The following is a 24,538-nucleotide window of genomic DNA, read 5'->3' on the forward strand; positions in this document are numbered from 1 at the left end:
AACTGCAGTAGACACAGCCTAAGTGACTTCCTATAATCACTAGCAAGTCTGTGGCAAAGTCTGGAATACAATCCAGATTTCCTGACTCCTTGCCCAATGTTCTCTCCACTGAGTAAGACTATGCTACTATTCAGACTTAGACATACTGAAAGTCATATAAAGAAGTCTTGTTTCTTTTAATAGAAGAGAGCTATACTTGTAATTGCTACCCATAGGAACAAACAGTCTGGTTTATCACAGATAACACTAATGTTTTCTGTTCACATATTTTGCTAATGAATATACCAACTTAAATAGAAGTTTAAAATTGCAATCAAAACTAAACACAAATTACTGAAAACCCTTGAAAGGCTGTCACCTCAAATTGGCATAAATAAGAACTCTTGATACCTGCCCCAGATACAAAATAAAATTAGGACAAGATATGAGTGATATTTGCTCAAGTAGCAAGGTACCCTGAGGGAAAAAGTGACAAGAGGTAGAAAATGCCAAGCAAATCTACTACCATACTCTGCCCTCAGACCCAGATGAAGACAGCCCAGCATGCATCACCAAGGAAGAATGCCTGTGGAAAAAAGACTCTCTGTCCTCACCCCTATCAATGGCCAAATGCCATCAATGAGCTGCTAAATTCAAGAGCTCCAAACTCCTTAACCTACTGGCTAAGAGTAGTAACTTGTAGCAGAATAATCACTCTCTTCAGTAACTCAGAGCAAAATACATTATTAATAAATCAATGACCAAAAGCCTAAAACTTTTTTAAAATCCCACTTCTCATAAATATACAGCAAAAAGAAATGGCAATGACCATATAATTTTAGTTACATTTCTGGTAAGGAAATAGAAAATCCATTCTTTACATATACCAAAATTATTCTTTCCCAATAAATTATGGTTTGGGGGGAGTTGAACAAATTGCCAGCTACTAAAAATCTTCAGAGTAAATTTAAGAGCATATCATTAAGTACTGAAGTAGACTATGACCTCAATAATTCAGGAATTCTCCCCAATGATTCAGACTGCACCCCATCCATGCCTGCCTAACTTGAACAAGCCTCATCCAGATTCTATCAGAAGTTTGCCATAGGAGGTCTACCCAATTGATTGGATGTCTTCCATGCTTTCTTCTGTCATTAAGAAGTATCATCAATTTTGAAGCAAAATTTCTGATAAGGCCTCATTTCTCAAACAGAGGGAACTGAATCAAATGTATTAATAATTAAATAAATAAGATATCAACAATGGGGCATTCTGGCAGTTTACCTTCCATGTCTCACTTACAAGAGGAAACAGGTAACAATAAAAAAAATTATCAAAAAAATTTATTTAAAAAAAAAAGAAAATATGGACCTTTCTTGTAATGGGAGGCTTGGGGGCAGTAAAAATATTTTGCAACTGCCCAAAAGCAAGCTGTCCCACTCTTTTCCATTCCAGGTCCAGATTATTATATCTAAGTACTTTTGAAATGTTGGGACATTCTACCCAATTTTTTAAAACACAAACTATTAAACAAGCATTGAGTAGGTTGCTTGGGTTAAAAGAAATGAAAGAATTATGTTGAATGTTTTCAAAAGTAAAGCAGCTAGAATCCCATGGTAGATCACATACACATCACATCAGACCTTTGCATCCACTTTGGACACCACTGGTCTAGACAAAACAGTTTACATTCTCTAAACTTTGTGGTTCACAATTGTGTCATATTGCCCCAGAGTCCAAACAAAGGTCATGTTAAGCTAAAGGTAGAAGAATGATGAAGCTATAACTCAAATTAAGTCTAAAGCTACATAGCTGACTATAAGAGCTAAGTTCAAAAGTGTGCTTAGTTACTGGTGCCAGACATCACATCAGTCAACACCTAGTACATTATCAAAATATGCTCAATCACACAAGGTTTGGCAAGAGTGAATGTTGAAAATTATCTTTGCATGTATTTTGAAAATAAAAAACTATTGTTAAAAAAAAAAAAAAGCTCAATCCTTGTTATTGAACTAACTAGAAATATTTAGTCTAACAACAAGAGAAAGAAAAGATGGGGACATAATAACTATTATTATCTGAATTATCTGAAGGGCTATCACACCAAAAAGAGGTTAACCAGTTTGACCCCAGAGAGCAGAACTTGTTGCAAATAGGCAAATTTAGGCTTAATGTTGGTAATTCTTAACAATTAAAGTTATCCAAATATAGACTGGCAACCTTAGGAAATGGGGTGTTCTCCTTTAGTGAAGATCTTCAAGAAAAGGCTAGATGACAATCAGATCTTAGACTAGATGGCTTTTGATTTCCAACTTCTATGATTTTTTTAATTCTATTTTTCCATTTGGAAGGGGCCCAAAATATCAAATAAGACAATAAAAACCAAGTTTAACAAACCAAATATTTTTTATTACAAAAGAAAAAAAGTTCCGTTCCTATTCAACACACCTAAATATATTATCAGGAATTGGAATGATAAAGCATTTATTACTTTGTGGGTTGTTTTGAATCAGCAACTGTCCTAAGTACTGAAGATACAAAAACTAAAAATATTTCCTGTTCTCAAAAAGATTACCTTCTAACAGGGGAACAGTATGTAAACAAAACACAACAAATTTATTAGTGGGTAATTTAGAGTTAGTTTAAGAAGGAAGGTTATTAACTTTTAAGAAACTGAGGCTAAGAAACTAGAAACTGAGTAGAGGCCCATCAGTTGGAGAATAGCTGAATAAGTTATGGTATATTAATGTAATGGAATATTATTTTCTGTAAGAAACGATCAGGAGGAGGATTTCAGAAAGGCCTGGAGAGACTTACACAAACTGATGCAGAGTAAAATGAGCCAGGACCAGATCATCATTATATACTTCAACAACAAAATACTATATGATGATCAATTCTGATGGACGTGGCTCTCTTCAACAATGAGATGAACCAAATCAGTTCCAATATAGCAGTAATGAATTGAACCAGCTACACCCAGCAAAAGAACTCTGGGAAATGAGTGTGAACCACTACATAGAATTCCCAATCCCTCTATTTTTGTCCGCCTGAATTTTTGACTTCCTTCACAAGTTAATTGTACACTATTTCAAAGTCCAATTCTTCTTATGCAGCAAAATAACTGTATGGACATGTATACATATATTGTATTTAACATGTATTGGTCTACCTGCCATCTGGGGGAAGGGGTGGGGCAAAGGAGGAGAAAAATTGTAACAAAAGGTTTTTGCAAGGGTCAGTGCTGAAAAATTACCCATGCATCTATCTTGTAAATAAAAAGCTATAAAAAAGAAAGAAACAAACAAACAAACTGAGGCTAATATCAGGAGAATTTGTCAAAAGTTTTGCTTTGGCACCATGCTTCTTCCCCAAACAGCATTATTTTCTTCTTTCTTTCCCAAGGGATTAGTCTCTTACACTCAAATGACTAAAATAATTTATAATTCAGGCACTAGTAGATAAGAGCTTATGGTCAAATATATTTCATTAATATTTGTAGTTGTAAAGTGGCATTGGATAGAGAACAGTCTACTATAAAGCTCCCTTTGTATGCAAAGTACTTGCCTCACAATCCCATGACATAAGCATATTATTTCCCCCTGTTTTTTGACATATGAAAGCAGTCAAAAATAAGAACAAAACTTTTTGACCTTGTTAATAATTTTAGTAACTGTTTTATGAAATGGGTTATTCTTGTGGAGGGGTAGGCAGTTGGCACAATGGATAAAGCATTGGGCCTAGAGTCAGGAAATCTAATCTTTCTAAATTCAAATCTGGCCTCAAATACTTTCTAGTTACATGATCCTGGGCAAGTCACTGAAGCCTGTTTTTTCTGTTTCTTCATCTGTAAAATGAACTGGAGGAGGAAATGGCAAAACAATCCAGTATCTTTGCCAATTGTATCCTCAATTGGAGTCACAGAGAAACATACTAGACTGAAATGAATGACCAACCACAAAATTCTTATGGAAAAGATCTATATGCATGATGATAAAACAATCAGATGAATTCAGAATTTCTTGGTTGGTCAAATTTAAAGAGATATCATCCAGCAGCATTCAGAATAATAAAAGATATACAGTACTTAAGGCTTGTCAACTTAACTGATGTTAATTTAAAAAAATACTGGGGATAGCTAGATGGCGCAGTGGATAGAGCAGTGGCCCTGAAGTCAGGAGGACCCGAGTTCAAAATCACTTAACCCCAATTGCCTCAAAAATAAATTAGTTAACTAAATGCTGAATAATAACTGTTACAACAGAGAAAGTATAGCAGAAAAGACAGATTTTTAAAAAATATTTTAAAGGACAGTCAGAGAACTTGGTTCAATATTAACCATCATCAAATTGAAATTTATCAACAAAATTAGCAATTTGGAAGATACTGTGCTAAGACATAAAATTATGAAGTCCTTGTTCTCAATAACTTTACAAAACCATTAAAAAATTTTTTCACACAAAATATGACCCAGCAGGCTAAGAAACAATTTCCAAGGTGCCAAGGATCTTTTTTCCTTTCTTTTATTTAATAATTCCTATAAAATATTACATAGAAAATTTTTAATTTTTTTAATGTTTTTTAAGATATTCTTTCTACAATCACAAAGCAATTGATGTTGTATGTTCACAAGTAAACTACAATACAATACATCGACACTTCAAGATTTTATATGTAAGAGATCAAGGAAAACATTTCCCACTACAAGTCAATTAGAAAATCTTTCCTACTAAAGAAAAGAATTATTTAGAAAGAGTCCTTCCCCAGCTATCTGAACACTGTTGAATAATTTCCCCCAAGCTTTTCTTAATCTCCCCCACTGAGATAATTTAAATTTCTTTAAATCAGTAGAACATCTCACGATAAAGATCAAATAGAAGTATTTTTAAGAATTCAAAGCACAAACTTTGCTAGTTGTAAGAAGATCTGACTGAACAATATAGTAAAATGCGTAGGTAGGGTCTGTAGCTACTTCTTACCACAATTCAATGTAAGAGACCTATATTTTTTAATTTTGTAAATCAATTTTCCCTCAAATAATTATAATCTATATACCAAAAACACAGTTCATATCCTTGCTTTTCCCTCACTTCTGACTCCAATCACTGAGAAGACCTGTCAGTTTTACATGAGTGAATGAATGAAAAAGCACTGAAGCATTTTCATTGCTATATACTGGGTAAACAAATAGAAAAATAAGATAGTATCTGCTCTCAGGGAACTCATATCCTACTGAGGGAGACAAGGAATGCAAAAGATTCCATCTGTATCTTGCAATGCTCTCCCCTCTCAAAAAATTGCTAATACCCCTTCTGTAACATTATTTCCACTAATAAAATCATATCCACTTCTGATGTTGAGATATAGTTACCAAAAGCCAGAGTGGTAGAGAGAATTTCCTTTTCTGGTTCTTCACAGCCATGCTTACTAAGGAATCAAGGGCTATGCCAGGCCCAGAAACAGTATCCAGGCTGCATCTCCCCAATGAAGGTTCCTGGGGCTGACTGAGCTAGAAGCTAAACTTGTGGTCTGGGAGGTGCTGCCATTCCCCAAAAGCCTGCACTTACTTGCCCAAGAATGAGCAGGTGATCAGCACAGAGCACAGGCCTCTTCTCCATCAGGATCACCCTGCTGGTGTTCTGTGAGGACTTCGGAGTTCAGGGTCCTAAGCTGGGTTAAAGGGGATGAGGTTTGAGACTTGTCCAGCCCAGGCCACAGGGTACCTCACTGGCCAGTTCAGGCCGGCTTACTCCCCCCCTTGGGTGGCACAAATGTACAAGACCTCCAGATTGTTTGCTTTTGTCTCATAGTCACCCTCTGGTTCGGCATGATGTTCTAGAGCAGGCTGGTGTAGTAGTAGAAAGAACACTGGACTTGGAACAGGAGGCAGAGGATGAAGCCTGAGACTAGCTTTACAACTACAAGAAATCTTTTAATAACGGGATCCTTCATCTGTAAAAGCAAAGATAATGAACATAGTTCTTCCCTCAGCACTGTGAGGACTGAATGATAGTGTATGACAGAGTATGAGATTCAAATTCATGGTCTAGATAACTAAAGTCAGAACCAGATTAAAACATAAGTGGAAGGCAGCTAAGTGATGCAATGGATACAACATGGGCCTGGAGGCAGGAGGATGTGAGTTCAAATCCAACCTCACACCGTGAATACTTTACTGTGTGACCCTGGGCAAGTTACCTAATCTCAAATGCCCCCCCCCCCCAAAAAAAAAAAAAAAAAAAACCCTAACTGGGAAATGTTTAACAAAATTAATAAAATATCCTACAACACAACATAAATAATGTTAATCTGGGATTTTCTAAATCAGTGTGGTCTCCTGGGATCCATTTTTATTTCAGTTTGTCTTTGCAAACATCTAGACCTATGCTATATAAATTGTCAATTTTCATCTAGAAGGTCATAATCTCTTGAGGATAGGAGTTCTTGTTTCATCATATTTATAATGCTTTGTTTAATTTTTATTGAAGTGGCACAATTAGATAAAAAAAGTGACATTATATACTTCAACAACACTATATGATGATCAATTCTGATGGACATGGCCCTCTTCAACAATGAGATGAAACAAATCAGCTCCAATAGAACAATAATGAATTGAACCAGCTACACCCAGCGAAAGAACTCTGGGAGATGACTATGAACCACTACATAGAATTCCCAATTCTTCTATTTTTGTCCGCCTGCATTTTTAATTTCCTTCATAGGTAAATTGTACATTATTTCAAAGTCCGATTCTTTTTGTGCAGCAAAATAACTGTATAGACATGTATACATATATTGTATTTAACATATACTTTAACATATTTAACATATATCGGTCAACCTGCCATCTGGGGGAAAGGGTGGGGGGAACGAGGGGAAAAAAATTGTAACAAAAGGTTTTGCAACTGTCAATGCTGAAAAACTACCCATGCATATATCTTGTAAATAAAAAGGTATAATAAAAAAAAAAAGAAAGAAAAATGACATTTGAGAATTTTCAAAGTTCTTGATAAGTTAACTATATTGAAAATAAGATAAATGCATTGAAAATATATTGAAAAAGTTAAATATATATTTTAAAACATAGTGCCATTTAGACATGTTCTTTACCTACTCTAGCCTCAATTTCTTCAACTACAAAAATATATGTACTATCTATCCTCAAAGAGCTGAGGAAAAGTTCTTCAGCATTATATAAATGTTCACACACAACAAGAAAAATGTTGAAACTCAAAAACAGAAGACAACAAACTGCTTTACAATTTTAACAATATTCAAATGCTCCTCAAGGAGCATAAATTATCCTTCAAAATATGTAAGATAGACAATGTAATTAATTTAATTTGAAATATAATTGTAAAATGCTATAACAAGATGTCAAAGCAACATGCCTATTATAATTCTATGAAGGTAATTAGGTCTTAATGTATCCCCTACCCTCCACCTGAATGTTGTACATATATTTATCTAACACAAATATATTAAAGCTGAATTAGCAACATCTAGTTTCAAGATTATCAAGTGTTGGTGACTTGTCTATTTAAAAAAAAAATTAAGTGCAACATACACTCTTTTTTTTTTTAATAACTTTTTATTGATAGAACGCATGCCAGAGTAATTTTTTACAACATTATCCCTTGCACTCACTTTTGTTCCGATTTTTCCCCTCCCTCCCTCCACCCCCTCCCCCAGATGGCAAGCAGTCCTTTACATGTTGAATAGGTTACAGTATATCCTAGATATAATATATGTGTGCAGAACCGAACAGTTTTCTTGTTGCACAGGGAGAATTGAATTCAGAAGGTAGAAATAACCCGGGAAGAAAAACAAAAATGCAAGCCGTTTACATTCATTTCCCAGTGTTCTTACTTTGGGTGTAGCTGCTTCTGTCCATCTTTGATCAATTGAAACTGAATTAGCTCTCTTTATGGAAAAGAACCATTTCCATCAGAATACATCCTCAAACAGTATCGTTGTTGAGGTAGATAATGATCTCCTGGTTCTGCTCATTTCCCTCAGCATCAGTTCATGTAAGTCTTTTTTTTTTTTGTTTTTAATTTTATTTTATTTAATAATAACTTCGCATTGACAGAATCCATGCCAGGATAATTTCTACACGACATTATCCCTTGCAATCACTTATGTTTCGTTTTTTCCCCTCCCTCCCTCCTCCCCCCCCCCCCCAGGATGGCAAGCAGTCCTATATATGCTAAACATGCAACATACACTCTTAAAAAGGCAAAAGAAAAATTCCAAACATAATAAGATTCAAAAACTCAAGACATCTGGGATTTAGATATTAAAGGAAACTGATGAAATAAAAATTAATTCTTGAAAGCAAGAAAATAGAAAATGAAGAAAATTGAAACATGATAGAAAATCTAGTTTCTCAAATAAATTTTTAAAAGTCTACATAGACCAGGAGGCCCGACAAAAGTTGCTTTTTGTTTTCATATGAAAACCTAAGAGTATTTTACAGCAATTCCAAAAAGGTCTGGGGAAAGAATAGTTTGCTGACAGTGAGTTAATTTCCTAGGAAGGAAAGGGGAAGCTGACTGTCAAACCTTAAGCAGAGAGTGATAGGAACCTTCCTGACAGGAAATTCATCAAAGTGCACAGAGAAAAGTAGAATGTAGATGGATCAGATTGGGGCTTTGAATTATATACCAATTGGTCCCAACAAGATACTCATCTCACCTGTACATATTGGATAAGTATTATTATTTTTAATTTTTCCAGATAGCTGAAGTCCAAAGAATTTAAGTAATTTGGTCCAAGATCACTGGGCTAATAAGTAGTTCAAGCCTAGAACCTAAGTCTTCTAAGTCTAGTACTACTAACTATACCATGAAACTTTAAAAAAAAAAAGTTATACATAGAATTCTCACTTTTGCTGTTGTTGTTTGCTTGCATTTTGTTTTCTTTCCCAATTTTTTCCCCTTCTTGATCAGATTTTTCTTGTGCAGCAAGATAACCATATAAATTTGTATACATATATTGGATTTAACATATATTTTAACATATTTAACATGTATTAGACTACCTGCCATCTAGGGGAGACAGGAGGGGGAAGGAGAGGATAATTTGGAATAGAAGGCTTTGCAAGGATCAATGCTGAAAAATTACCTATGCATATGTTTTGTAAATAAAAAGCTTTAATTAAAAAAAAGAAAAACCAATAAATAAAGTTGTAATTAAAAGTCAGATAATGAATCATAACAACTTCCTTATTACAGAAATAAGGATGCTACTTCTCAGTGCTACATGGTAGACACTGTCAGTTGATTTTGCTTAACTATTTTTCTTTGTTATAAAAAGAGGGTTCTCTCAGTGAAAAACATCTATCAGAAAATACCTACATTCTAAAAGTAAAGACAACAATAAAACTTTTCTAAAATAAATAAAGCTACTGATTTAAGATGCCTGATATAAAGTGATAGGCTCTGAGAAAACAATTTAGGACAATGTTAATAAACTTAAATCCATCCCCTGTTAAAAGAAAAAAATAAAAAAGCAAACCCCTATCCTTCTATAACTACAAAAACACAAGATTAGTTAAGGAATATGTCTATCTATGCTTTGTCTCCAATCTAGATGAAAACAGAATTCAATATGGTAGCAGAAAATGAAAAGCTAGTCTTTCAAATGGTTAAAAATAAGAATCAGAATTACAGACCATTCCAGGTAATCTCAGCAGCACACCTAAAAAAGAATCCTCTCTAAATGTACGTGATAAGGTATCATCCAGCACACAGTGCTCCTAACTCTGCTTTCTAGAGCCAAGAATAAATCTCATCCCTCTCCCAGTCTTTCAATGGCTATGAAGACAGCTATGATTTCCCAAATGTTCCACTCCCAAGCCTTCTCTTTTGTAGGAAACATCTCCAATTCTTCCAACTTGCCTGCATACATTAAGGCTGCAAGACTATTCTTCATCTATGATGCCCTCTTTCAACAATTTCTACTTTACCTTTGTTCTAACACAAGAATGCAAAAGCACAGTGTGGTGAGAAATAACTCGGTCTTGGTGATGCTGCTTATTACTTACTTCTTGGGGGACTGTGTGCAGTTACCCTTTCTAGGCCTCAGCATCTGAATGTGTAAGGAGATCTCTAAGTCCCTTACAATCCTAAACTTTTAATTCTAAAATCTTTCCCATGGATTCTGTAAGATTCAATTCTCAAATACATTTGTGACTTCATCAGTCTGGATAATCCTGCAACAGAGTAGACCACAATCCATCCAAGCCCATGCATCCCACATCTTGGGAATCTACCCAACATGCTGGAAGCCTTTCTTGCTTCCTCCTGACTGCAAGTCTCCCTAGGGTTCCCAGATGAGATCCTGTCATTCTTCATTGGCACATGGCCAGTTCACCTTCTTTTCCCATCATTTGCGAGCCTAATGACATCCTATTCCTCTTCAAAGAACTCCATTGGATAGAAGTTGCAACTTGCTCATACTTGCTTCTCCATTGACTTGTATGTAGTAATCGTTTCCAATTCTTCAACAGTTCCCTGTCTCTCTGTCATGTGATCAGTTTTTAAAAAATGTTTCTGGGAGAAAGTTGGGGCCAATTTCCTGAGGATGCTTCAGCTCACTCTCCATTACCAGTTTAATTCGAGATCCAACTCCCGTAACTGCAATGTCCATGCTGGACACACATACTAATTGGCAAACTCTATAGGATGTCCACCCAACTATATGTTCTAATATAATCAATAGACTTCTTCACTCACTTGGTCTTTTCTATGTCTGTGGTTAAAGCAAACTCTTTTGAGTAGTTACAGACCTCTTCCAAGAAAATGCAGTATTCTGGAACTTGATGTAATTAGTATAATGCCATACACAAGGAGAGATATATAAAGTACCTTAACCAATCACAGGAAATTCCTTTTAAACTTGAATTCAACGTTAGCCTTCTTATAACACATTGATAAATCCCTTTTGTAAGTTAATGTTTTAGGCATCACCTAATATGTTTGATCAGAGGGCTTTTCTTTTCAAGAAATGTTGAATGATCTTGAAATAGGAATGAGAATAATGAGAGATACTTCATTGAATTCTGATTTACAATCAACCAACAATAGTGGAACTATTATTTTCTACGTAGACTATGACTATCACCAGTTTATTCTAAGATCCTCACAACCTTTTTTAACTTACATTTATTTTATATTTCCCCCACAGTTACATTCAAAACAATTTTTTTTACATTTGCTTTTAAGATTTTGTTCCTTATCCTCACCCACAATCAAGAAACTACATGTGAAGTCATGCAAAACAAATTAATAAACTATCCTTTCTGATTTTTCCTAATCCCCTCCAACAGTCTTCTAGTTTACCTGTACATGGTTTAGAGCAAAATAATACAGCAACATAAAATACCAGAGCTGGAAGTAACTTCAGAGGTCATCTAGTCTATTTTTTTATTTTACAGATCAAGACATTGAGGCTCAGAAAGAAAAGCTGCTAGATTACCAAAATCACAAACTAGTGTGTAACGAAATCAGAACAAGAATCCATGTCTTGTGACTTCCAAAGCAGCATCCTTTCTATTAGTAATGTGGAAACCATCATTTTATTTTACATAGTAATTTAAGTGAGTAGCATTTATATTTATTTGCATATAATCTCTTAGCACTGTTTCTGACTCCCTCAATCTATTCTTTCCCTTACTTTAAGCAAAACAGCAGGTTAATCTACATCTATAAGTATCAACATTTCTTCTATAAGTATTAGAACATTTATAAAATTACCTTAGAAATACGAGCTAAAAGCCTACACTTTTTTTTTTTTTTTTTTGGCTGAGGCAATTGCAGTTAAGTGACTTGCCGAGGGTCAAGTGTTAAGTGTCTGAAGCCAGATTTGAACTCAGGTCCTCCTGACTTCAGGGTTGGTGCTATTCACTGCACCAACTTGCTATTCCCAGTCTAAAAATTTTTAAACAAAGAACATTTGATGAACTTATGTGAGAGCTTCCATATGTTACAACACAGCTTATATATGAAATAAAGCTAAAGATGACAATCAACTAGTGTTTTTGAAGCAATTTTGTACTTTCACACTTTCACTTCTATTAGAACTAAATATTAGCTAATGTTACAAAGTGAGAGAAAACAAAAACTCAAAATCTTTCATAAGAGATTTATTTTATTATATCCTCTTATATTAGATGGAAGAATATTCACTATACAAGTCCTATGTTTACTCTAAAACAAGAAAGACAAAACTCAGAGATGAATGTACTTAGTACATTTCTATAACACTTTAACAAAAGAGTAAAACTTTTGAGAATGTCAGTTTTATATCTAAATCATACAAAAAAGATATCAATCTATCTTCAAACAAAAATAAACTAATAAAATTCTTAAGAATTTCATAAATTTTATTTTTTAAAGCAATTGCCTTTTAATCATTTTAGGTATCTTAATGAAAAGGAAAATAGGAAAGAATGTGTCAAACAAATATAAAAATAGAACAAATAATATTTTGTCATATTTTCATTACCCAGACTGAAGTTTCTCTAAGAAGTAGATAATATAATCAGCTACTTGCTAGGATTTATCGATTTGAATACTAGTATATCACAGGCTCAAGTGGAGGAACATCTTCAGTTTTTTTTTTGTTTGTTTTTTTGTTGAGGCAACTGGAGTTAGTGACTTGCCTAGAGTCACACAACTAGGAAGTGTTAAGTGTTTGAGGTTACATTTGGACTCAGGGCCTCCTGATTTCAGAGCTAGTACTCTATTCACTGTGCCACCTCGCTGCCCCTTCAAATTATTATTGTGATTGTGAGTGGGAGAAACTGATAATAAGATGGCAATGAAGCTAAGATGAAGAGAAAGTAGATAAATATCAAGTTAAAGCAAATAAAAAATTTTTTTTTCTTTAACAAAATTAACAAAACAAAGCCATTTCCCAAACCAAGCAAATATATTTTTTATTTTATACTTCAAGTAAGTAGCATGTGCAAAATTTATTTCTGTACATGATATACAGAGATGAGAAAAAGATGCTTAGCAATATTTTTATTCCAAAATATAATATTGCAGTATAGATATAAAAAACCTCTCCATAGCAAACTTTCCTCCAACATAATTATAGATTTAATATTTCTTGTATTTTGCTCTGAAATTTCCCCAATATCCATTTATTTCTGAATATAATACTTCTGAATCTTATGTCCATTGTTCTCATATGTCCCCCATTCTCTAGATTAGGAATTCTGAGTTCCCTCAAGACGTTTCAAACTCAATAATGTCTCATAGACAAATTAGTTAGGGAAATGCTATACTAGATTTACTTTAATTAAATTACTAAATAGTTATTTTGAATTGAAACCTTCTACACCTACATATAACATATGGATTATACATATATACATATAACAGATGGATTTTTCAAAACAAATACGCAAACATGTACTACCATCTATTGTTTTTATTATGGCCACCTAAATGAGCAATTCTTACCAAGAAAGAAAAGCAAAAGAAATATTCCTGATGAATTTTTCATTGTAAAGTCATTAAAGTAACCCATTTTTTCTAATGCTACTTAGCTTAATTTTTCCACTTGTGAAAGATTTCTAAAAATTTTCACAAAGCTGATACTTCTAATTAAGATGACTAAAATTAAAGCATAACTTTATGTAGAAATTAAACTTTTAAATCTTTCAATAAGCTTCTAAGAAATTATAACAACAAGTAGCAAATATGTGTACTAAAAAGTTACTTAAACAGAATTTATGCATATTAAAGCATTAGCATTCAGTCTCTCAGGTGACAGATATCAAAGTAAGCACTTGACTTTGTTTTCACAATAATACAATATGCCAAAATATTCATAAATGTAAATTCTAAACAATCAAATATTTAATAAATGATAAAGAATGGTTTTTCCAAATAGCTAACTCCATAGAATATTGCAAATTCTAAAATATACAATGCATTTGCATAGTAACATCTGTATTAATGAATATGCTCCAATATCACAAGTTGTTTTCAAAAACAACAGAGATTAAAATAATACACAAAATCTAAGAAACCATTACGGCGTTTCAGAAAACCAGCAGTTATTGTATAAATATCTTTTTTGTTCTAAAGTAGCAACAAATATGTCAGAAAACAAAACCCATACCTAGGGTTCCCACAGATGAGAATCTTGGAGCCTTAAAGACTGTTAAATCCAAACCTCTACCCAAGGTATGAATTCTCCCTATATCATTCAACAAAGTTGAAATGTAAGATATGTATAAAGTACATGTGATGCAAACAATTCACAGAGGCAGTCCATCGATACATACAACTTGGAAAAATACTGCAGCTAGATAATGATTTGGGCCCAAAATCAAACAGGAAAAGAGCAGTCTGAAATGCATCTGAGAAATTTTACAATGATGTAAATGATCCCAAGCCTTACTGTTCCTGAAATAAAAACTCATCTTTAATATCAATATTCTTCTAGAGAGACTGCATAGTGCAATAGTTAGAGCTGATCTCAAAGCCAGGAAGACCTGGGTTCCAGCTCCATTTCTGCCACATCTTGGATAAGTCACTCAATCTCTCTCAGTGCTCCAAACAGCTAAAAAAAAAAATGACTATTGGGACCAAATTCTAGAGAAGCCAAGAGGAATTATGATCAAAATTACAGCAGAGATTCAACTAAGAGAAAAATAGAGAGATCCCTTTGGTGAAGATGCTGAGAAGGGTTCAAGAATACAGAAAGGGAGTTGAAGAAACTCATCTTAACTTCAATTTCAGTGACATAAAAAGCAAATGATCTACTATAAATATTCTAAGTGTATATACTCACATAATCTCACACACACACACACACACATATATATACACATCACTCATGTGCATACACATATGTATTCCCCTCAGAGAAGAAATCCTTTTAAGAGAGAAGAAAGGAAACGTATTGGAGCAATCACCTCAGGGAAAAAGACAGGGAATTAATAAGGGTGGATTCCATGAGTTATTGAGCAGCAGGCTGGATTCAGCTAAGATAGTTAACTACAGATTTGTAGTAGTTAAATGACTTTAATTTTGTGCCTTTATTCCACCCAGAGATAGAATATCAGATCCTGAGGTTTACAGAGAAAAGCACTCTTATGGTAAAAATCAAAAGAGAGCAAAGAATTATAGGACAGTAACTAGAAAAGCATTAAAGGCAGACTGAAAAGTAATGATGGGTGAAGGTACAAAAGGTCATGATGAAGGTAAAGTGTAAAATTACTATGTACACAGGAGATGGAGGAAGGACAGAGATCACATGGTGGAATTTTAAAACCTCAAGTCTTAGAAGATGATGGAGTTTACAATGGTGAGCAGATACAGGAAGATGGAGAAGGAAGTCACTGAATCTTAAAGAAGAGAGAAGAATTGTATGAGGAAATTATTAGAAATGTCATCAGTATAAATATTCACATCCTTGAGCCTGACAAAAGGAGATGGGTATGGAGAACAAGACCAAGAGCTAAATACTATTATTAGTCACTGGAAAAAGCAGATGCAATACCTTGGAGTGCAACAAAGGTGGTAACAATACATGAAATGACTCAGAACCTTATCAGGGAAAGCCTGAATGTGAAGCTCACTGGATTGATAGCTATAAGGAATTAGAAAATATGCATCTTCTGACAAGTTCATTAGAATACCACAAACTAAGAAATGAAGGGAAATATCATACTAACCTATGCTAACCTGTGCCTACATAGCATGGACATACTGAGGTAAAAACTGGTAAGAACATGATAGTAAGAAAAGTTGACATGACTCTTTTGTGTTACTAACCCGTTCTAAAATTAACCAAAATCATCACTTTTGCAATTTTTCCCAATCCAAAATGGTTTAAGAAAATTAAATGTTTAGAATGCACATAATAAAATGATATTAATGCGACCAAATAAAATCTAAACTGTTCCAGCTTAAGACTATTTCTGCCCACCAATACAATCTTATTACTACCAAATGTAGCATTTTAATTAGTTTTAACAGCTTGCGAGCCAGCCATGAGGTCAGAGAGACTCAAGTTCAGTTTTCATCTCTGACCCATTCTGGCCATGGGACTATGGACAAATCTCAATGCTCTAGGCAACTTTTTAAGACTATATAAGCAAGCTACGGAGAAGGTAACAACTTGCTTTGGGAGTTCCTTATCTCAATGAAACTATGAGTCTGGTCTCTCTCACCTACCTTAAAATTTGATAAGCCAAGACATTAAGCCTGGAATTTATTATCCTCATTTTACATTATTCTTAACATAAAAAAATCACAGCAGTTTTAAAATTCATTTGTAATCATAGAATTAATTTGACTAACCTCACTTAAGTTTATTTTATATACTTGTTTTTTAAGTATATTAAGGGAAGTAAAGTGATAAATTCAAGTCTCAAAAGAAAATTAAACAAGGTCTGATATGTTTAAACTGTCCAAAGATATTAATCTTAATAAAATTCATCTAAATATTCCTTCGGTCTATTTGTTGTACAAAGTAATATTAAATGCCTATCTATCAATAGACTGCTATTTAAAATAGAGCAAATAAGAGATTTGAGTTTTTGAACAACAGATTTAAAAGAATATAACTGAAAAATGAGGTAACAACCCTAAGGAGCTCCATAATTAGCTAACTTTTACTTGCCTGAAACAATTCAAAATGACCTACATTAGAAAGTCAGGTTGATTTTACTGAAAAAGATATTTGCAACAGGTAAACTAAATAAATCTTTTCTGTACAAGCACAATATTTCTATAAGGTCTGTGGTTTTACCTATAGGTATCTAATGGTTATTCAATTCTCTTGACTACAAAGGTTACCCATTTTGCTAGTTCTTAAGCCAGAATACAAGTCACATGAAGCTGAACACAGCAAGGAGAATTTCAAATTCTCTTTAATCTCCTGATAAAGATCTTTAAACAAACAGAAAATTTTTATTAATCAAATATAATCATTTTAGGGGACCAGAAATGCTATTTCATCAGATGTGATTTCAAGCTTACCCGTATCTGCTCAGTAGAACTACTGCTCAGTTCATCACCAGATTCGGAATCTTGATGAATCCTTTCTGAACCTTCACCAGCTGAATCACAGGACTGTTCATGAGAAAAGCTGGTTTTTTCTATGTCAATAAACTCTGAAGCTGAAAAGTGACCAAATAAGTGTGTCCTACTCTGGCTGGAAACTTTAGGAGACTGTGAATCACTGTTAAATCTTCCATTGTTGGGGACAAGATCTAGGTTTAGGACAGTCTGACCTGAGCTACTATTTGGTCCAAAATTCTGATTAGCATCACGAACAAGACCTGTTACTTGAACAGATGATGACTTTCCAAAACTTGAAAGCTCAGGTGATTTGTTCACATTTTCTGTAGATCTCTGAATTATTTTTGTGGAATTATTTAGTAGTCCAACTGCAGGTTTAACAGGTGGCATTAGTGCTTTGCGACCTATTTCCTTAACATATTGTGCTGGAACATAAAAAGCCTTGGAATTCTCATCTGGTTTGACTTGCCACCAGTCATCATTTGTCTTTTTCACCAAGATATACCGCTCTCCTTGTTTTATTACAATCTTTTTGTCCTTTGCTTCATATTCATAATCATATTCCACTTCAATATATATTTGTCCTGGAATGGTCCTCCCACCTCTGTCAGCCATTTTTCTTCAGTATCATTCACCTCTCCAGAAAAAAGGCACACATTATGTCTTCTGAAGGAGGTCTGGGCTCAGGAAGTCTATTTTTGTTTTAAAAGAGAATAGGGGAAAAAAAAGTTAATAGAGCCAAATAAACACACAATCATATCATAATTCAAGTCACCTAATGAATGATGTATATTTATCTCAAACCCTAGAAATGTAAAAAGTAAAATATATGTGATTGTAATATATAAATATATATTACATACTATATCAAGATAAAACCATACTTCAAACTACATTTTATACCTACAGAACTAAGAAAAGACAAGATCATGGGGTTTTCCCTTCCTTCTAGTGTGATTTTTCTTGTACAACATGACAAACATAGAAGTATGTTTAAAAGGATTGCACATACTTAACCTACATCAGATTATTTGCTGTCTTCAGGATGGGGGAAGTAAGGGAGGGACGGAGAAATATTTAGAACACAAAGTTTTACAAAAATGAATGTTGAAAACTATCTTTATATGTATTTGGAAATAAAATACTATTGGAAAAAAGACAGAATATGAGATAACCATCTAGAACACAGAGCAAGAAAAAAAGGTGGGAGGAGTAGTTCTTACATTTTTTTTTGTGGCTCATGAACCCTTTTGAAAGTCTGAGGAAAATATATGGATCCCTTCTCAGACTAATGTTTTTAAGTGTATTTAAAACAAAAAACAAAAAGAAACACATAAGACTTCCGAAGAAATCAATTACACTGAAATAGCTTAAAAAAAAAAAAAGTTCACAGACCCCAGATTAAGAACTCCTGCAATTATACCTATGATCATTTCAAGACTTCCAATGTGATCATACAAATGAAAAGAAGGAGGGAGGATTTGGGATTAGGATCAAGTCCCAAATCTTAAAGTTGAAACATAGTTTCAACATTCTTAGATATAAACATTGGAAATCTATTGTTGCTTTCTTTCCATGAAGAATGAGGGCATTGTACGCCTTTTGAAAAAATGACTCACTATGGATTATGCATGTTAAACTTCTTAATATAAGTGAGCAAAGATAAACACTACCATTAAAAGAGAGAAAAGAAGATAACTATTCAGCTTGCTTAGTTGTCCCCCTCTGGAGGATCCCTCCAAACTTTTTTGTTTTTATTTATATACAAATATAAATTTCCAAGCAGTGGCAAGTTTTTTGCTAAAAAATATTAGAGTTTCCATGCAAAAACTTGTTACCTATACTACTAAACTAGCTTAAGAACCCTAATATTCATCCTTCTTTCTATACTAGTTCTAATATATTTCACCTAAGTGCTAAAATGAAATATTCAAATCCACTGATTAGAAAATGTTGTCACTATTAAATCTTTCAGACAATTCCAAACCAGTTCAAAATTCAAGAAGTCAATGGTCCTAGACAACCTACCAAGAGACCAATGGCTATTCTGAGAGCACTCTTGTGCCAAGGATATAAGATTTCATAAATTACTTGTATTCCTAAATCTTTAGGTTAGAGTCAGACTTCTTGGACTCTCTCAAGACCCCAGAACTACAACAAAGATTCCCATAGCCTTAGGACATGACAAGTGGACCTGAACAGTGAATTGCAGTGGTTTGCTAGAGCTGGCTTGCATTGATTCTAGCAGAAGTTAAATTTTCAGTGTGAATATTTACGTTTCTGAAATCAACCAATAGTATAAATCCTCATTCCATTTACTATTTTGTTATTTGTCTAGATTTTCAAAAGTTTAAATGAAGAAAATATTAAAAATGAAAATTAAACTCAAGGTCTTGCCAAGGTGGAAATGTTTCACATGACTGTACATGTATAACCTAAATCAAATTGTCTTAGGGAGAAGGCAAGAGAAGCAGGAGAAAAATGTGCAACTCAAAATCTTAGAAAAATGAATAAATTCCATTTAATTGCAAAAAATAAAATACTAAGTGCAAAAAAAAAATTTTTTTTTTGCATACATTTTCTCTCTGGGAAGTGAGTTGTTACACATTGACCAGAAGAACATCTCTGGTTGAGAAATATCCAAGATCATCTGCATGAAAACCTTGTTCCCCAAGTTTGCATTAAGACACACAGAATGAATATTTCAGAACCAGAATGCTTCCTGGGTATTAAAATAAAAATCCATTAGTAAGTTTCCACATTTTAATTATTAAACATATTACCATAGTATTGTTAATATATAAAGGTCTCCTACACATTCATTCTCCTATTAAATTATTGCTAGAGTTTAAAGTTTTATAGACATTATCAATGTTTACAGTTAGGTTCAAATGACTCTAGGCATGCTACAATCCCTCTGAGCCTCAATGTCCTCATCTGTAAAAAAGGATAATACTTTTACTACCTACCTGATAGAACCATAGGATGGGAAGCCTTTTTATATGCTATATATCATTATATAAGTATAAACTATCATTAGTAATAGTTGTGATATTATTGCTACCAATAATACCAATTAACAATAATAATTCCTGAAGTCAAGATACAGTTCTAAAATTAATGTTTAAACTTAATGACTACAAATTTAAGATAAATAAGTTGAAAAGCATAGAGATTTTTAAAAGAACTTACCTTTAGAGGTAAAAAACATGAGTATAATTAACCAAGTGGAAGAAGAAAAAAAAAATTTAAACACACAAGAGAAAAACAAGTTTAACACCTAAAACAGGAAAACCAGAGACAATAAGAATATGCTTTCTCAAACTAAACATATCTTACTTACATTAACCCAGGTCAGCCATTTACCATATGTTCTTATATAAACAAAAGCATGAAAATCATTAAGAATTACTCAGGAACAAATTTTCCTTCCTATTTTATCATATTCATCTACCACTGTAGATGAATTTAACCACTGTAAGCCAAGTCATCTTTCTTAGATGACATATAAAAAGATAAGAAGTAATCCAGATTTGTTCATTGTTATGTCTGACAGTGACAGCATTAATAAAATTTTTAAAACAATCAAACAATATAATATTGTCCTTCAAGTGTATGATGGAAAAAATTGGGGAAAAAAACAAATTTTTTAACCTGTTGAAAGTATGCCAACTTTTTTTCACATGCCCACAGAGCTTCTAAACTACAGTGATCAGTAAGCATTTCATTAAAAATTGTATAGGACATTAAGTTCTGAATCTGTAAAAAGAAATCTTGTGGTCTTCTAGTGGGTGAAGCAGCAACGGTATATAAGATTATGATTCTAATGTTCCTACTGAAAAACTTCATTTAATGAATGTTAACATTCAGTAAACTCACGAAAAAACTAAAGTAAAATATGTGACTTGCCCAAAGATAAAGGCTAAGAACAGAATACAACTCTTTACCTTGCATATTTATATTCCTTTCTTAATTGATTTATGGGTTGTTTTTCCCCCCACATCCACACAACATGCCTAGTACTATTACTTCACCCATCTATGCTCCTAAATACCTTTTTCAACATTTATCTTTGGGCAAGTCACATACACAGAAGACAGATGGCATGTATCCCCTAACCTGGATCGAAACCTTCAACTCTAAATAAAAATAGCTCTTCCCCACCCAGTTCCCTAAAAGGCTTTAACTGGTATGTTGTTTAGTCATTTCTGCCATGTCTGATTCTGTGACCCTAAGTGGGTTTTCTTTGCAAAAATACTAGAGTGATTTGCCATTTCCTTCTCCAGCTTATTTTAGAGATGAGAAAACTAAGGCAAGCATGCTTAAGTGATTGCCCAGGGACACACAGCTAGTGTCTGAAGCCACATCTGAACTGAGGAGTAGGAGTTTCCCTGATTTCAGCTTCAGTACTCTCCTTAACTGATTAGTGAACAAGTTCTTTCAAATTTCCATGATGAGCAATAGGTGAAATTGAAAAATGTTTTGTCCTACCATTTTTCTTTATGCACCACCCTTAGACAGGTCTTCCCTTCTAAAAAGCCCACTGAAGCATACTGATATAAGGACATCTGGCTCGACAAAAAAGTTCAAGTAGGTTTTTATGTGAAGCAGTAATTGTCTTTTGAATTCAGTTATTAACTATTGCTAGCAACATGTTAATTTTTTCCACCTAAGTTGTTGCAAGGAAAACAATGTTCTAAGTAAAAGATTCAGAGAAATTTGGAATTTAAAGAAAATTTAGATCTCATCTAAGTTAAGCCCTTAATTATAAAGAAAAAAGTTTCTTTCTCAAAGGTCAGTTAACCTAGGTCAGCCATTTACCATACAGCTGTACTCCTTTAAACTTCATGTCCCCCACACGGAATACCTGAACTTTCTATGCCTGGTACATAACAAGCATCTCTAATAGATGCTTATTTCTTTCCTACCTGATATTTAAAACAAATCATATGGTTCTACTTGGTTTGAGACTATTCTTTTCTCCCATCACAGCTTCCCTGAGACTGATTCAGCCAAAACGCAAAAGTTGCAATTCTCCCCTCCAGGAAAAAAAGGTTCCTACTTAGGATGAGATTTTTAAATTGTAGAAACAAATTCCAAATGTAAGGGAATCTATATTTATTGTATTCTTCATTCTAAATCAACTAATCCGTGTTTATTTAGTATTTGCTATATTTAAGACCAAGCAAACTCTGAGGCTATGAAGAAAAAGTTCCTGCCTTATAGTTTACATATGAATATTATGCTAGACTTACTGATTTCATACTCCTGCAATTAGGGTATAGTCAATTTCAGCTTTCACATTTCCATATAATTAAGGCATGGGCCAATTTGTAAAATAGGGATCCCTTTTCAGTGACAGCACTGGATAACTCAATGATATTTGGCTTTCTTATTTACAAAGGAAAAATAACACTACTGGGAAATGTTCATCCACATTTTACCAAGGCTTTTTAAAAGGTTAAATTACTGACCCAAAGTCATATATCTAGTATCTGATCAGGAATCTGAACTATTTACTATACCGTGCCACCTAAGGTAACACTCTTTCCCTCATCAGAGCCTCAGCACAAAACCAATTTCCATCAATAGAAATTATCCATCCAGCCTCCATCTTGACTGTTTGCTCATTTCAAAGCTGCTACTTAGCTCAGATCATTTCTTCAGTAATGACTGAGGTTGCTTATTCTATTACAAGTCCTTCTCCCCTCTTCCCCTATTACTATTTCTAGATTTATAATGAGTTTTGTAGAATAAATTATCTTGGACAAATCCAAATTTCTTGAGTTTTGGAATATCATATTCCAAGTTCTGTTATTCATAGTAATGTTGTCAGGTCTTATGTGGTGAGATGAGACTCAAAAGAGGAGCACAGCTAGCAGAGAAGTAGTTTATTCACATGGATAAGACTGTTCTTGAAGACCACAAGGACATAAAGCCTAAGTCAGGCTGCCAGCTGCCCTGTACACCCTGGTCTTTCAAATGCAGTGCCTTTCTACTAGAGTCTCCAAGTATGTTTCTACTCTCTCCACTGACATTATACATGTTAGGAGGAGGGTATAACCCAGATTTGTGTGGACTATGATATATGTATACTTGACATATATTGAGTAATTTGATGCTACAATTATTCTTGCTGTTTGCCTAAGCATTAAGCAAATGTTTTATGTTTAAGAATTAATGGCATCTCCAATACAATTGGGGTACATTAAACAAATTATGGTATATGAACATAAAGGAATATTACAGCAAGAAACAGTAAATATGATGAATACAGAAAATCATGGAAAAACATACATGATGATTATAACAATGTAAAAAGAAAGACTACAAACACAAACCAATCAAAAGTGAATGTTACAAAATTATAAATAATAATAATGGCCTCAAAGAGTATATATATATATATATATATATATATATATGGAGATATCCCATCTTTTTTCTTTTGAAGAGTAAGAGAGCCTCATGTGTAGAATACTGCATCTATTTTCAAAATTTTTTGAAGTATATTGATGGGTAGGCAAGAAAACTACTGATATTAAGGCCTCAAGTGCTTTGGCTTGAGAAGTTAGATACCAAAGATCAAAGGAGGATTTAGATAATTCTGAGACAGAAGAAAAAGCAAAGATGACTACAGACAATGGGTTCCAAAATTTAAGAATAAGACTTGGGTATGAACAAATAAAAGTATGAAGAACAATTCTGCTTTTCTTAAACATGGAGGACATCAACATTGCTTGTGTTTACAAAAGACAGAATTTCTGTTCTCATGTAATCATAATTTTCTGGAATTGGAGCTAGACCAACGATTTCATTTATAAATGGAACTCCTAGATAAGGAACCTCTCACCAGTACTTTTTCTGTAATGTCTAAGTCTTATGAGATTTCCCAGGACATTGAATGTTACAAAGATAGTGTGTGTCAGCCAAGTTTTCTTGTACTAATACCATAATCCATTATGTTATACTGCCACTGTTTAAAAAAAAAAAAGTCAATTTTTATTAAATCAAATATATAAAACGGTTGCTTCTTTAGTTCTAGAGTGTTATTTCAGATTATACTTGAGCACTAATTCTCTTACAGCCATAAATGTTCTCCAGTTGAGTGACTCAGTATTTTTTTAAGACCACATTTCCCTTCAATATCTGAACTTATCCCATACTTACCACCACCTCCCATTCCCACACCCATATTCATTTCCACATTCATGTTCCTCTCCCATACTCAAAACTGTCAAATACCCAAATGCTATTATGTTTTGCAAAACAACTAGCTAAACTATCATCCTTGAAACACTGCATACCTGCCATGCTACACAAACATTTCTGGTAACTTACTTTTTAAAGTAGCTTTTAAGCCTCTTCATGTTTGGTTTATCTTTTATAAATAACTTGGTCAGTCAAAAAAAAGCATTTGTGAAGAAGTATTTACTATGCACTGTGTACTAAACTCTGCTAAATGTAGGAAGTAAAACAGTAAATAGCTTCAAAGAGTTCCTATT

At 33.6% G+C, this 24,538-nt stretch overlaps 1 protein-coding gene across 4 annotated transcripts in view; it reads right to left on the bottom strand.

The window, feature by feature from the left end:
• The window catches only part of ARHGAP12 (Rho GTPase activating protein 12), a 117,518-nt gene that overhangs the window by 84,251 nt on the left and 8,729 nt on the right, over positions 1–24,538 (bottom strand). For all 4 annotated transcript variants that reach the window (XM_052000205.1, XM_052000206.1, XM_052000203.1 and 1 more), the window contains exon 2: positions 16,992–17,725. In XM_052000205.1, the coding sequence (XP_051856165.1) occupies positions 16,992–17,648 (657 nt within the window). In that variant the 5' untranslated portion in view covers positions 17,649–17,725. The remainder of the gene's footprint in view (positions 1–16,991; positions 17,726–24,538) is intronic.

The sequence above is a fragment of the Antechinus flavipes genome, chromosome 5, assembly GCF_016432865.1.
Source record: "Antechinus flavipes isolate AdamAnt ecotype Samford, QLD, Australia chromosome 5, AdamAnt_v2, whole genome shotgun sequence".
Classification (NCBI taxonomy): Eukaryota; Metazoa; Chordata; class Mammalia; order Dasyuromorphia; family Dasyuridae; genus Antechinus; species Antechinus flavipes.